The sequence below is a fragment of the Lissotriton helveticus genome, chromosome 1_1, assembly GCF_964261635.1.
Source record: "Lissotriton helveticus chromosome 1_1, aLisHel1.1, whole genome shotgun sequence".
In the NCBI taxonomy this organism is placed as follows: Eukaryota; Metazoa; Chordata; class Amphibia; order Caudata; family Salamandridae; genus Lissotriton; species Lissotriton helveticus.
Window position 1 is genome coordinate 918,407,697 of NC_136057.1, and position 16,149 is coordinate 918,423,845.

The following is a 16,149-nucleotide window of genomic DNA, read 5'->3' on the forward strand; positions in this document are numbered from 1 at the left end:
AGGTAAGTGTCAAGTAAAAACAATGTGCAGATCAGCAAGTATTAAACGAGCAAACACACAGCATACAATTTTTAAAATTAGGCAGTAGACACCTCCCGGCTTTTCGCCTCAGGAGTAGCACAAACAACAGAGCAGCGCTCGTGATCAGCGCGCCCTATTTATCTCTGCGGAGGGGGCGTGGCCAGCAAGAGATGGGCGTGGCTATCGTCTCCCTCGGCGAGCAATGGCGCCAAGAATCTTCTGTTTGATTTCAGACCATAGTGATTGCATGTATTTAAAACTAAATAACTTGTGTTCTAGCTAAGTTTTAGGGTTGGGGCATTCTCAACATTGGTCAGTTTTTGCAATTTGGTGGGTGTCCTGAAGCATTGGTGCAAAGCACAGAGTTTACACTAATAGAGCAAGGGAGACATTTTGTGACAATGCTTTTTTCAAGATAGACTCCCCATCCTCATCAGAGGGTGTTTTTTTAAACCTTATTTTAATTTTATAAGTGGGGGATGTTTTATTCGGAGCATATAGATACCCATGTTTTTTAATTGGTGCTATTATCTAATATGTTGTACTTATATAATAGTCCACAAAATGTAGATGCTAGATAACCTTGTGTGGCTATTTTCCTCTGGAAGTCGATGAAGTCGATTTGAAGTGGATTGTCCAGTTTGGTTATTACTGCTTTAAATTTCTGATTCTATAACAATATTGTCAAGTTTAAATTGATCTTGGAACATTGGAAAGGATTATATGTTTTGGACAGGATTGAGGTCAATAAGCAGTGTTATTCTTTTGTTTGCCCAGTCTTACCAGAGAACCTTTTTGTTATCTATCGTAAGGTTGGCATTAATCCATAGGGAGGCCAGTTCTGATCCTCTTATTTCTTCATGAATTTCGTATCCAGTAGTTTTAGGGCAGCTTAACGGTCTCTTAATAAATTATATGAGTGTGGAATTGAGAAGGCGGTTGTTTTACTGGAACATACAGGACATATAGATTATTTTTTATGTCATTTGCTGTTCACCATGGTTGCGGGTCAGCATTGTCCACATCCAGCCACCAGCATGCTTCTTTTACTAGGAAAGCTGTTTTCTAGCTAAAGAAATTAGGCAGACCAAAATGTTTTAGTTTGTAGTTCCCTGATGGAAATGTTCTTTTGTTTCTCCAGATGAAGTCTGATATTAATTTGTCTCTATTGTTATAGAATTGTTCAGCTAAGTATAGTGAAAACATGCTGGTTATAAAATGTATTTGGAATGCAATCATCATCTTCACACATTCTATCCGCTGCAACACTTTATAAATATAGGTGACCAAGCATCTATGTGGTTCTTGATTTTTTTTTTTTTTCTTCGAATAATGTATTCTTAATTTGGGTTCTGGATTCCTCTAGACTCTTTTTGAATTCTCTACCAAGATATTTTAGCCATTTGAGTCTGATAGATCGAAATAGGGAGGGGATACTCAAAACATTTAGCACAAAGATCTTTTCTTTTCATGGTTTAGTGACTATCCAGAGATCTCAGGGTGATTACTTATATTTGTGAGGATTTCTGCAGTGGCCCGATGAGCCTGCTCAGTGAAGAGAAGTACATCATCTGCGTAGGCTGCAGTTTTCTGTGTTTTGGAATGGAATGGGATCCGATCCCTTAGATGTTTGAGTTTGATTGAGTAGCAGTTATTAAAGTTTCGATGCTGACTAGGAAAAGCAGAGGTGACAAAGGGCATTTTTGTCTTGTACCCTGTGCCAGATTGGAAACATTTAGATCTAATTCCATATATTCTAAGACAGGCAGTTGATTAGTTATATAGCACCATGGCCATGCATGTATATTAATATCCCAGACTACTCTTGTTAAGCATTGAACACAGGAAGATCCAGGAAACTTTATCTAAGGCCTTTTCTTCGCCCAGTGCCTTGGCTGTTGAAAGACTGCATAGAAATTTTGCCTTCTCTGGGATGTGACTGAATAGTCTGATGTTGTCTAATGCTTATCTTCCTTTCAAGAAACCGGTTTGTGTAGGATGTATTCGATATGCTAAGTCCCTTTCTAGTCAAAGGCAAGTATTTTAACGCATATGTCAAGGTACACATTTAAAAGCGAATATGGACTATAGTTCTTGGGATCAGTAGATAATTTCCTTTATTTATGGGTAACCACTAAAGTGATGTCAGTGGCAGTCCTTTTAATTTTGCCTGTGGAGCTAAAGTACAAGTATAGGTCATGTAAGAGGGGTTACTGAACTTTGGAAGGTTCTGTAGGAGGAGGCAGGCAAGCCATCTGGGACACACGCTCCCCCCATTTTGTGTGTGGATGGCTTTCAATATTGAGTTTTGTATGTCTTTATTAGGTGGACTGCAGGCTTCATCACTCGGTGATGGGAGTTTTAGTTTATTGATATGGTTTTCACGTTCATTTCTGTTAATGGGAAGGACTGTACAATAGAGGCTGGAATCAAATGTATGAAAAGCTTTTATAATGTGTACCATGTCTGTGTGTGTGGTGCGTGTTGTGTCCTTGATGGCTGACATATATATATATTTTTTGGCCTAGATTTTTTTTTTTTTTTTTTTGTGAAAACCTTTATTGTGCATTGGTAAAAGAACAAATACGGGCCCACAACCATCAGGCCGGCCACGGATACTGTTAAAGCACCAGGGCATGCAATATGGCGACACAGACACATAGTAGTACCATAAACGAGCATTAAAATTACACAGCAGATCATCACGATACCATGCCTCAGGAGCTATGAAGGTTAATTTTAAATGTTACGTTGCAACTATTAAGGGCGATTTTCAGTTTTAAATTGGAAACAAAAAATACAAACTACGAAAGCAGAGTCTGTGGAGGCGTGACAGAACATTAGTGACCAAGTCACCATAAAGTTTAACAACCCAAAAGGCAAGTCTTTCCAGGCGGCATGGCGGATCAAAGCATATGCAGCAGGGCATCAGAATCAACAACCTAGCCAAGGAACATCGCCACCCGCCTGCCGGCAGCCCCAAACACAGACCCAGATAGAATAAAGAAAGAGAAACAAAACAAAGAGACAAAAAGGCACCATAGAAACTAAAACCAAGAAACGAAAGCCCCATCCCCCATCCCCCCACCCTACACGCATGCAGAGGCTACGGCCTACCCCCCCCAGCAGTGTGTCTGTCGCCCAATAAACCCGAAATATAGAATAAGAAAGAAGAAGAAAGAAAAAGGACAGAAGTACAAAAATACTGAAGTATGAGAGTAAGAAAGGAATAACCTAAGCTAATACTCCCATAGAGTACCGAAAATCTGAGGAGGGTCAGAACCAATTAATCCCGGACTCCACCGCCCGCACAGAGCTCCCACCCCACCAGCCAGGATCAACAACAGGACATATCAATTACAACCTTTGGTGGGGAAGAACATGGCAAACAGCGAATTAAAATATATCAGGAAAGCGTTTCAGTCCGGGTCTTCGCCAATAAAACGAACAAAATTAACGGGAAGAACACCATCAACCCTGGCCCGAACGTTGAAAGTCCACCAAACATGGCCACTGCTGAAAGCTCACCGAAAGCAGAACAAAGGAACAAGATGGCCGCCCCCCACAAAGAAGAAGCATAAAAGAATGAGATGAATGTTTCCAGTTACCAAGCAGTCCAGGGTCCAAAAAGACAAGCCTCCCCACGATCACAGGATGAAACACTCGTCCCCGATGTGGAAATGAGGCTCCGGAGGCAAAGGCAGCCAGTAGGACCAACACCTGAGAGGCCGGCAAGCGAAACAATAGTAGCGATGGTAACTGCAGAGTCTCAGTTCTCAGAGTGGGGGGAAACAGTGTAACTGCAGCCTCGTCGGTAGATGAACACAACCCATGATAGTCAGGTACAGTCCGCTTCACTGTAGACATAAGTGGAAACAACGTATCCATTGCAGGAGTAAGTGGAGGTAGCAGGGAGCTAGAACGCCTCGGTCGCCCCAGTGCCGATGTAACATCCGTGATCTTCCGATCCAGCTCTCGAGTGTGTCGCAGCAATGTAGCCCCTAAGTCGGCAAGAGCTGACAGGATGTCGCCGCAAGTCGGGACCCGCTGCGGTCCCAGCCAGTCCGCGTTATGAGCGGACGCCGTCGGATCTGTACATCGTTCAAGACCAGGCAGAATATCACGCCCTGGGGACAAGGAAGCACTCATCTCCTCGTCATGGAAGACCGGCGCCATCGCCACTCCGACAAGGAATCCACAATAGCAGGATTGAGGGGACATCGATACCTGGGAACTTCAGTCCGGGGCGCCGGCAGGAGCACGGCTCGGAATCCAGAGCGGCGCTCAGCGAGCCCCCGCACCTCAGTGAAGGGAGGCGACCAACAACCGAGAGGGCGCGCCAAGATGGAGGCTGCTCAGCCCAGCAGCAGCGGAACAAAGAAAAGCGATGCGAGAAGGGAGCCCGCCATGCCAGTATACACTTAAGCCAGGTAGGGAATCTCGCCTCACCGGTAAGGATGTATACCAACTCCCTCCATAAGCAACAGCGCTACCTCAAGTGTCCGCGCCTCTTCAGATCTGCTAATCGACAACGTTACATCAGCGCCCAGCGGCGGAGATCAGCACAGGGTCCAGGGGCAGCCACGGAGGATAGCCAACGAAGCGAGTTCTCCATGAAATAAGCAGGCAGAGACCTCGGAAGAACGCGGCCGAAAACTGCGCGATTAATCCGCCGTTACATCGCGACACAGGCACAGGATAAACAGCAGGATGTCGATGCAGGAGTGGAAGGCTCGCGGAGCCGGGAGCCTACACGTCCGTCCTGTCGGCCATCTTGGCTCCTCCCTCTGGCCTAGATTGAATTAGCTGGAAGTCTCTGCTTTACTTCTGGGTATGACGTTTTTTTGTTTATTATCGTGGACTCATTTGTGGACTTACTCGCGTAAAAAAAAAATCTTTGCTCTTATTTTAGTTGTTTAAGCTTTAATAGGACCTAGGTGTCTCTGAATTGTATTACCTCCACTTCTAATTTATTTATTTCTGAAACAAGGGATTAGAGTTTTTTATTTGTTGGTTTATTCAATTTTAGACATGATACCTATCATGGCTTCTCTGATGGTGGCCTTCATGGCATCCTAGATGAGTTCTGGAGATGGAAAACCTGCTCTGTTTTCTGTTAAAAAAATATTAGATACCAGTGGAGATGAGGTCTCTGGCCTCAGGGTCATTAACTAAGTCACCTTTCAATGTCCTAATGTTTTTTTTTTTGTAGTATGCTAGTGTCTATATCTAATGAGATACAGCCTTGGTCTGAGTTTAATATAGGTTCGATTTTTGAGTTGGATGCTTTGGCATTACTTAGCCTATCCTTATTAAAGTGATATGTGGGTGTGAATAGAAAGTATATTGACTACCAGTGGGAATTTGTAAATGACTTGTTATTCAAATTGTGTTTGTTGAGCAGATGCTTTAGCTGTGTGTGAGATTTGTTGACTCGATAGTTACAGGATCAGATCTGGTCAATGAGATTGGGTCAAGAGGGAGATAAAAGTCCCCACCTAATAGAATGCCAAAATAATTTTGTTTTTACAAAATGATAGATCATCTTTCTTAGGGGCATATATGTTGATAACGTAAAAGGTGGTATTTCCTGTATTAAGTTTAGAGATTAGCCATTTTCCATTGCTCTCACAGTTGGATTTAATAATTGTTAATTTAGCTGATTTGGAGAGAAGTGTGATAAACCCATGTTCTCAGGCAGAGTCTAGTACTCCACTGTTATGTTTTCTCTGGGCTTCTGCCATGCCAATTTATGTTTCTTGGAAGAGGATGAAATCTCCTTTTAGTTTGTAGCAATAGTCTAGGAGTTTCCTCCTGTTAACTGGTGGTTTAGATCCTTGGTGTTTAGTGAAATATATTTTAAACGTTTCTCAGACATTGCTGTGTTTTAAAACGGTTACGTAAGTTTGGAAGTCACCTCATTCTGAGAGTATGATATATATGTCTCTGATTCTGGGGTCTGGCCACCCCCCTTCATCCCCCCCACAAGATGCACAGGGAGTTGTGCATAGTCTGTTGTGGTAGAGGGAATAGGATTAAGGAAAGGATAGAAGGGTAGACGTTAGTGATAAAGCACAGGATAGAGTAGAAGATAGTGATAGGCATGAGACTAAAACAATAATAGTAATAATAATGATAAAGCTCAAATAAAGCCACAGCACCCCCTCTCCAGCCTCTCCCGCCTCCCTCTTTACGATAACAGGGAACAGTGGTGGCCTCAGAAAGCCAGCAAGTGGAGCTCACAGCTAATAATGGAGAGCTTAAAAGAAAGAAAATGTTTAAAAATGCCATATACAGAGTAATACATTTACACATTTGTTTCATCCTTTATATTAGATTTGCAAATAAGGTTGGGTGTTCGACCAGTAAATTCTTGACATCCGAAAGAGGTTATTTGACCCTTAATGAGGGTGTTAACATGTTAGTGTTTAAAGGTACAGTGAACCTTTTTGCGGATGGGAAAAAGTACATTGTGCTTATATTTGGGAGTAGTGCACAGTTTACTGCCATAAGTATCTGGTGAGTCAGTGTCAGATTTTAGTGACATATTTTAAAGAGCATGGCACAAAAATAGACCAGGACAAGGGGGTTGCATAAATACGGTAAGTATGGCATGACCATCCCATTTAGTATATTCTCCTGAAACCTTCTGCTTATGTGACTTTAACTTCTGGTGCAGATTGCCTACAGATTACAATTTACCATGACTTGGCGTGCCTGTTCTAATTAGATCTCTCTTTGTTTGAAGAAAAATCAATAAAAACAATTTAAAAAAGATTACAAGTTACCAGTAGGTTGATTTCCAGAAGAAGAGGGGCACCGTATTAGTGTAGGGTTAACCTCAGAATGGAGTAATACTAAACAGACTAGTGGTGGTGATTAGTTGTGTTGATTATTTTAAATGTCAGATGAAAAGCTTGTTATAAGTAGGGACTCTTAAGGTATTATGAAGGGTACAAATACATTGCTGAACGCCTATCATGCTCCAGATTTCAGGTCCGAAGAAACCTAGGCCTTGAAGAGTGTCTAGATCAGAATAAAGTCTTGACAATATTAGTTGGGTGACCATTTATGTTACTCATCTAAGTAAGGATTAAAAGTTGTAGGTTAGCGTCCATTTGTGCTGTTGTTGATCCTTGATGTAAGATTCCAGGTCAGTAGGTTTGTTGAAGCTAAAGATCTTTCCTTCATGTATTATTTTCATTTTGGACAGGCCTACATGTAATGTTCATTGATCTTAAGGTTGCTCTGTAAGCTAGGAACCTTCACTCCGATTAATAGCTGCTTCAGATTAGTCCTGTGAAATGCCAATTTTAGATCCATTCCTTGCTATTGTTTTGACTTTCCTCCTGTGGTTCAAAATGGTCTTTGCGTGTTGGAAACAAAGCTGTCTGAAATGTATTGATCTTGGTTGCTTGGGTTGTGTAGTGGTCTCATGAGGACTGTGGGTACCCCTTTTGCTCTCAGTGATACCAAATGCCTGTGGTATCCATGATTCGAAGAACTTGACACAAGAGTTAGTCTTCCTCAGAGTTTTCTGATAGTCCAAAGATTCTTAGGTTTCCTCTTCTGTCCTGTCTTCTAGTTCAGCTATTTCCCTTTCCAGAATTTTACATTTCTTAGGTGATTATTATCAGCCCTAATGCCAGGTTGAACTCACACGTTGGGTTTAGGCAGGTGCCATCTTGCTGCTTACCATTTGGAAACATAATTGGCTGATGGAAACTCCATGGTAATGCATAGAGCCCAGAGGTGTCTGGCTGAGTAGGTTTTGGCAGACTTTGACAGACACTAAATTTGAAAGGCTAATTTCGGGCATAACCAGATCGGGCTTTAACGTACATTTGTCAGTAGTGAGTGTGGGGCTCTGTTCACAATTTTGATAGGCAAGCATATGCTGTTGGCTTTAGTTGAGGTCAGTCCTATCAAGGCTTGATCCGGCAGTTGAGATGGGCTGTGTTCCCAACATCATGTTCACCTTTGTCTCTGGTTCATCTGGTGCTGCAGTGTTGATCTAACAAGCACTTAGTGTGTAATTGTGCTGATACCGGTGCGCTTCTGTGTCAGGTGCTGGCCACCCCCGCTCATAATGTCTTATGATTCTCTGCAACTACTCTCACTAATGTTGGATGTTGTTTTTGCTGAGTGTGTCTATATTTTCTTCTGGTCTGGTAAGTGACGGTCTCTTTTGTGATCTTGTGTTATCTTGGCTGGGTGTAGTTGAACAAGTATGGGTGTGCCAAGTGATTCATTAGGTGCATTATTATTACAAAGAATCCACTTAATCGACAAAGAATTACTTTGGTGAACAACATCAAGACATATCACTACACTGAATCCACAACATCAGTACATAGACAACATTACATTTGCACTTTTAGTCTAAAAGCTGTTGTTAGGTTCAGAGTTAGGTTAAGCCTAGGGTGAGGTTAATGGTTGGGGAAGGCTTAGGGCTAATTTTAGGTTTAATCTAGGGTTAATGTAAATGAGAAATTAGGGTTGGGGTTATGTTTAGGATCAGGGTGAGCATAAGGATTAATGTTAAGAGTGAAGTAGGGACAGTCTCAGCGGTACTTAGCGAGACTGCACTAAAGCACGTCCCAACACATTGCAGTCATTCTTCACTTTTTAAAAAAGTTTTATAGTCCCAGAGTGTCTGCTCTCAGGGACAGCAAGGGAATACATCTATTGCCTCATTGCTGCCAAAATTGTGGAACCCCGGGGGTTCTCTTGGCACCATTTACATTGGGGTCTACCTCTTAACCAGCGGTTCTCCTGCTGCTGGGCACTAGCATTATTTACATCTCTCTACCACATTCATGGCTGCACTAAACATGATTTGTATGCCTCGTGAAATTATAAATACTTCAAGTTTATAGGCAATTCATAGTTTAACAGAGTAAAACTCCATATTCAACAGCTCTTGTGTCGTGTAGTTCCTATAATCCTATATAGGTTCTGTGCGTTGAAACAACATACATTCTAGGTTTGGTGTCCAACTGATTCTATACACCCCTGCGGGGTATGTTAGCCTGTATACCAGCTAGCTCACAGTGCCACTAGAAACCCCTCTTACTAAGGAGAGAATAGTCCTTGGCAACTATCAAACATGACAACCCTGTCCCATCAAGGATCGTGGAAACTGTGCTACTTTTCGCTCAGTCACTCGTGTTCACTTTGTCTCATAGAGATACACAGAATAAACGGTGGGGAAGTTTTTCAATAAGCATTTATTGAATGAGCGTCATTCTAGTGTAAAATAGGTATGCTGAAACAACCATTAGACAGTAACCGATATAAATGATTATAAGCAGCTAGCAGAGTAAAAGGATGGTAGATTTCTACCATAGTGCTAAAACATTTAATACAGGCAAGTATATAAAATACATGACAGTCATAAAAGCGTACTCCTACAATGGGACCTAATCTAGATGTACCTAAATGTACCTAGCATGTATGTGGGTGTAAAGCCAAGAATCCCTCTAGGATAAAGTCAACCCCATAACCTGAAGTGAGAGACTTTGGGAGCCCGTCTTGGTCTCGAGATGGACACCCCGCAAGGAGCAGTGCAGGAGCCTCAGCCTCTCGCATTAGTGTGTCGGCATGGAAGTCCTTTTGTCGTCTGACTATCTCAGCAAGAGTTGATGTATATATACTTAAAGTGGTACCCCCTGGGGATATACCTTGATGTGTCATGTCGGACTGGGATGACGGAAGGAATGCCCCTTATACATAGTTATTATTCAGGAGATGGTAGGCCTGCTGTCCTGCTGTGATTCCAAGAATCCTCATGCATAATGAATGAGACTTATGTCATCTCGAGACATTACCGTAACTAGGCAAAAGGTCATTACTAAGAATCGGTATGTAGTGTAATGGTACAGAGAATATAGGTTAAATGTTAGGTGACTACCTGAGTCTATATTGGGGTACTTATTTGGAACATAACACTTGGTGATAGAAATAGCCTTACTAAGAACTACATACTTACTGATTGTAATGAGTCTAAATGTTTGCAGAGACAGGTGTCTGTAGTTTCTTGCTTTGGTCTTCTTTACACTCATTGTGCCCCATATGTTCTGTGTCACCTGGCATTTCCATATATTAATTCAGGGAAAAAGGAGAATCACTCTGTATCCTCAACGTTTCAGAATGGTTATACACCTGGCAGTTCATCTGAATTTCTATTTATCTCAAGGTCTTTCTCACATTTGCACCTCCCTTACTGAGTTGCTTGGTGGGTTCAGGGACCTAGGACTGATTTAAGGATAGACTCTGGCTCTAGACCTCTGCCCCTTCTTCACTCCCAACTCTGAAGTCTCCTAATTCCAATTCACTTATATTCTACTCACCTCAGCGTTACCTGATTCAGACTTTTCTACATAACACTTAAATAGACATAAATAATGCAGACAAATATACAAATAGATAAAGAGGCCTGACACATGCAACTCCTAACTAGCAACCAACTCCGTGATGGAAATTACTACTAAGGCACCGCCAGTTTCCAGTATTACTCCTGCTGTTACAGTCATGACCATACTAGAATAGATACCTTCTCAAGAATTACATAACATTTGCTGAATGTGGGCTGGAATGTCTGGGAAGGTGTTGATCACAAACATTTTGTGGCTTTAGGAGTAATGTGCCAATCCAGATCATACCGGCATACTTGCCCACCACCCAGCTTTAAGATGATGGCTCAGATTCTGTCTTTTGTAAGTAGTGCAATAATAGCTGTGTTAGTGCCACAGACACAATACTTTTTTCACTGAGCTGTTGATGTTTGCTGTTTTGTTGGCAGTAAGATTGGTATATGCGATGTAGAGAGATGGGGTGTGCTGTGGTGTGGTGTGTTTGGAGATTTTGCTTTGTTTGTTGTGAATAGGGTGTGTGGGGGTTGGAGGGTGTGTGTGTGTATATGGCTATAGAGAGTTTGTGAGGTCACTGATTCAGCTGGATCTATGGATTTATGTTACTGGTAGGGGAAGTGAACCATGGGATTAGGAGTGTGTTGCCACTGTCTTATCTTCTGTTTTCACCATTACTTTTGATTTTTGGTGAAAAACCACCAAAGGTATGTGCTCTTTGGAATCCAGGCATCACTGAGGTTATTCATGTAAGGACAGCAGCTTAGACCAGACTGACCATGGTGCATCGAGTGCCGGAGCCTCTCCTTCAACATGGCGGGGAAGACTTCCAATTTGTACCTTGATGTTTCCATTCTGCATGTGCCCTCACTCCTGCTAAGGAGGAGAGGGTGCAACTCGAAGTCCCTTGCCTCTCCTCCCTCCAAATCTGTCACAAATCCAGGGTTTTGCTGATAAATGTATCAAATCAGGATAGATGTAAAAAAGGGCCTATCCTGTAGTCTTTTCATTCAGAGAGCATTAAACACACTGATCCTGTTCAAGGAAATAGTTTTTGATGGGCATTTATATGCAGACATACTAACTCAGTGCTACATACAGTTTGAAAAAGGACACCGGGTCAGTCGACTGGAGAACAAGAGCAACAGGATGAGAAGAGGAGAGGACAAATCTCTCCCTCTTAGAAGGAGATTGGGATGTAGTAGTTGGGATGATCATGACTTTATTATAAACAAGCTCAAGGACAAGCACTCACCACATGTATTGGAAGAAGCAAAAACACACCGACAACCACCAACATATGTTGGAAGATGAGAAATTCTTTGCCCGTGTAGCAAGCACTTGAGACTAAACAAATGAATCCTGCCTCTCCCTGTCCTATCCGACACAGGTTATGTGGAAGGCTGAAGGAACCTAGGACTAGATATACTAAGAACTGGTTTCAAAACACTGGTTGCAATTTGCAACCAGTATTTTTCTCACCAGTGTGGTAATTTGCGAACTGACTTACAAATAAGTCGGTTTACAAAGTACTGATTCCTAGTGTATCGCAATTCAACTTACCTCATGAGTATTAATTAGGTAGTTTGCAGATTGTGACCCAGTAGGAATTGCAGCCATCACAGGGATTGTGGCCCGCTCAAGTCAGCAGACTACCAGGTCTATAATTGCTTTAAAATATATATTTTTTTGTTTGAATGAAAACAGTTTTCCTTTAAGGACCGCTCCCCACTGTTAAAACATGTTTTTGTCAACATTCACAAAGTGGAAGGGAGGAGTCTACATACTCTCCGCTAAAGAGAACTTCCAGCAGGTAAAGCCATATTCTCAAGTAGCAGGTTAAACAAAAATGTAAGGTACCTAGGTAAAATTACCTCAAGTCCCCTCAGTGGAACATATTAGTACATTATGGAGTAAATGTGTTGACTTTTCAATACAGTTGATGTTTTAGGTTACAATTCACATTTTGTGTTGCCTTCTTAAACTAGACACTGCATCATACTTGCAGATACATATGATGCTAGTTGATAGTTAAAAGCAATAGGTTCTAGTTTCCTAGACAGTAAACCTTGCATGCATTGACCCTCTTTAGTAAAACCGCTTGGTTGGACCAATTGAAATGATTTCAACTGATATTTTCCCAAACACTATATGTTTAATGAGAACATTTGTGAGGCTGCTAAACGTTGTTGGCTTTGAGGTCACTTTCTCCCAAAAATGTGCTCAAAATCTGATTACAGGTAATGGTTAAGCTTTGCAAGTGAGCCAGCTAATTCGCAGTTAGTTTTGTAGGATATTTCCCAAAAACAATCTATAAAGTGTATATTCACTCAATACGGCTAATGTGGAAACTGAATATGTAAGTGAGCCAAAATGTCTAGTAGTCTTTTTTGTTTTTTATATCTTCATAGGAATTTTGATAAACGTTGATGTTCCACATCAATGTTTCAAACGTTGCAGTGGTGATCACTTTGTGGCAAAACGCTATAGTTTTTAAGGGACAAATGAGAAAGGGCAGAGGCATCCATATTTCTCCTTGAGATTTACGCCACGGAGATCACTTCAGTCTCAAACATTATGCCCAACAGTTGTAAGTTATGTCCATGTCTAGTGTCTCAGTGGTGACGCGACTCGCACTCACTGTTCATTCAGTTCCATGTAATGTTATGTTACATTGTTACGTTATGTTGATTTGTATAGCGTATTAATCACCAGAGAGGGTATCCAGGCGCTTGGCAAGCGTGAAGGTGTGTGGTCCCCAGGGTGCCTCTACCAAGAGAGGCAGGTTTTCATCTTCTTGTGTAATTCAAGTGAGGACGAGGCACTGATGTGTTGAAGAAGGTTGTTCCATGTCTTTAGTGTGATGTAGGAAAACGAGCAACCTCCAGTTCCGCTTTTGCAGCTGCATGTGCGAGAGTGAGGCAGAGCGTAGGTGTCTGGTGGATTGGTGAAAGTGTATGAGGCTGTTCAGGTATTCTGGTCCTGTATTGTGCAGGGATTTGTATGTGTCCATGAGAAGTTTGAATTGGCTGCGTTTGTAAATGGTAAGCCAGTGAAGCTTCTTGAGGTGCTTTGTGATGTGGGTCAGGGTCAGACTGATTTGCATATGGCCATGTTTGAACTGGGGTGGCAGAGTGGGCTAAAGAACAGTGATGGATTAAAGCCAGATCTGTTGACTGGGTGTGAGTGTTTGATTGGTTCAGATGCTCCGTCCATCACCACCCCCTTTTGTACCACTTTGTGATGTGGGTGTGGCGTGGGTGGTCGAGTATGAGTCTTGCGGCCGTGTTCTGGATGGTCTGGAGTCTCTGTGGAAGTTGTTTGGAGATTTCCAACATTGAGAGTGTTGCTATAGTGCCGAATGCTGGTGATGAGTGCTTGTGTGGTGGTCCGTCTTGCGTTCTGGGGCAGCATTTGAAGATCTTCCATAGCTTGCGTAGGATGTAGACGCAAGAGGTGCACACTGCATTGACATGAGCCGTGATGTTAAGTTTGTCATATAGGGTGATCCCTAGATTTTTTGCGTGAACTGTGGGTGTGGGTGTGGGTGTTGATCCTAGCTCGAACAGCCACAAGGTTGAGTACCATGTTGAGGTCTTGTTTCCAAAGACCAGCACTTAAGTCTCGTCAGAGTTGAACTACATGCAGCGGGTTAATCTCAGAGTTGTTGGGAGGCAGCGATGTTGGACAGTGACTAAAGGCGAGGTGAAATCCTTAACAATTGAGAAAATCTCCTTGCAGCTGTTAGAGCTTTCTTCTCTGCGGTCTACTAGTTCTTTTTTCTTGGTGTCTCCTATTTGTTGGTGATAGCGTCTGAGTGCAACCTTGTAGGTAGTTCTATATGTGGTGTCGTGGCTGGCTCTCCATTTCCTTTCTACCTGTTACAGTGTTGTTTCATGTCTTGGAGGTCTTCTGTGTGCCAGCTGGCCTGCCTGTTTCATCTGCTATGCTTGTTAGGTTCGATGGGTGCAAGGGAGTCTGTAGGTGGGCCTAGGTTGAGTTGTGTCGAGAGGGGTTGAACCTGTCTGCTTCTGTGATTTTGTCCCAGCTGCTGCATGGAATTCTGAACCTAGGTAGGGTGTTGACTTGAGTGTGGATGATGGAGTGGTCAGTCCATGTGAGTGGTGTGGTGGAGTTGTATTTGATGCTCTCGCTTGTATTGAAGATGGGGTACTGTGTGTGTCCTGTGGTGTGTGTTTGTTCTGGGATGAGCTGGGAGAGTCTGATGCTGCTCAAGCTTTAGAGGAGTTCTGTGGAGAGCAGGGACATTTCTGTCTTCCAGATGAAAGTTGAGGTCACTGATGAGAATGTAGGCTATGGAGTCAATGGTGAACGGAGCGACAGAGTTGATAATGAGGTTGGTAAAGGTTGGTTGTGGTCCAGGTGGTCGATAAGTGAGTGATCTGTTCAGGGTGTAGCTTTCTGAGATTTGCACCTTAAAGTGCAGGCGGGCCATGAATGGGGTGACTATATCTGTGGATGGTGTGCATTTGCTGGATTCTTTATAGATGATAGCTAGTCCTACCCTCGTCTTGAGAAGACTGTCCTGTTGATCGATCTAGTAGGCCGCTCGGATTGATGTCGGGAGCCGATGAGGGGTGGAGCCAGGTCTCTAGCTTGAAGAGGATGTCGGGTGCGTCACTACTCGGCAGGTCCCATATTTTGGTTTCATGTTTTTGCTGAGTGATTGTGTGTAGAGAAACATGCATACAAGTGGGTGTTGACATGCGTAATTTGCTATCGCGTGTGTTGTAGGGTGGGGATGTAGAAGTTCTTGGTGCTTGTGAATTGGGATGGAATGTTGAGGGTGATGTTAGTGTTTGTCCTGAGGGTGTGGGTGGGTGGCTAGCTGCTGGAGAACTGGCAGTGGGTGAAGGTGAAAGCTCCTATCATGGTGTGGGGTGTGGCATGACAGCAGTTGGAGGAACAGTGTCCAGGTTCTGCCGTCCTAAGGAGTGCGGCAAAGTATCGATGGGCAATGATTGGACCAGAGTTCTTGATGCTGGATGCGGCCCAGGTGCAGACTAGCTCCCCTTTGCATGCCTTTGCCGTGCGGCCGTGTTGCAGCTGCCATTAAGTAGGTCCTGGGAGGGGAGAGGAGTGCAAGTCGTTTCCTCTGCTAATGGGTGATGAGGTTATGTTCATATCTCAGAAAGACACAGTGGCACTGTTCATTGTTTTAACTAAACCGAAACCTTACATTACTTTTTCTACGAATGATCTAGGCACGGGAATGAATGCTAATAAAGCCCTTCGATTCCCATTGATAATGGAATATCTGCCAATGCTTCTACCACGCCTCTTTATAAATCTGCTGAAGTGGAACCCAAAAAGGCAAAAGGAAGGTGATGAGGAAACGGAGGAGAATGAGAAGAATTTATTTTCACCAGTTGTTAAGTTGACAAAAATCGAAGCGATGTTGAACAAAGATCCTTGGAAGCTTGGATTTGGTCAAGTGAGTATACATTTTGTAAATGTATTTACTTATTTAATGAGTTTTATATAGCGCAATCTTGACCCGAAGGTATCAGAGCATATAATATAATATTCATATGTAAAGGTGAAAAAGGAGGTGTCCTAAATCTGTCCCAGTTTTTTTTGTATTTTTTCATTGTAATGTTCGAATTTGTGTCTATTTGTGAAACATTAAAAGCAATACCAAAATTACATGACCCTGTTTGTTGCAAACTCACTTTAGCCTCATTCAGACCTAAAAAGGAAATAGTAAAAAGAATCCATATGTACTTAATTAAATGTA

General features: G+C 42.6%; 1 protein-coding gene across 1 annotated transcript in view; it reads left to right on the forward strand.

Annotated features, from left to right (window-relative positions):
• The window catches only part of HELB (DNA helicase B), a 362,767-nt gene that overhangs the window by 58,188 nt on the left and 288,430 nt on the right, over nt 1-16,149 (forward strand). Inside the window, exon 3 of the mRNA XM_078676353.1 lies at nt 15,617-15,846. Within this exon, the coding sequence (XP_078532479.1) occupies nt 15,617-15,846 (230 nt within the window). The remainder of the gene's footprint in view (nt 1-15,616; nt 15,847-16,149) is intronic.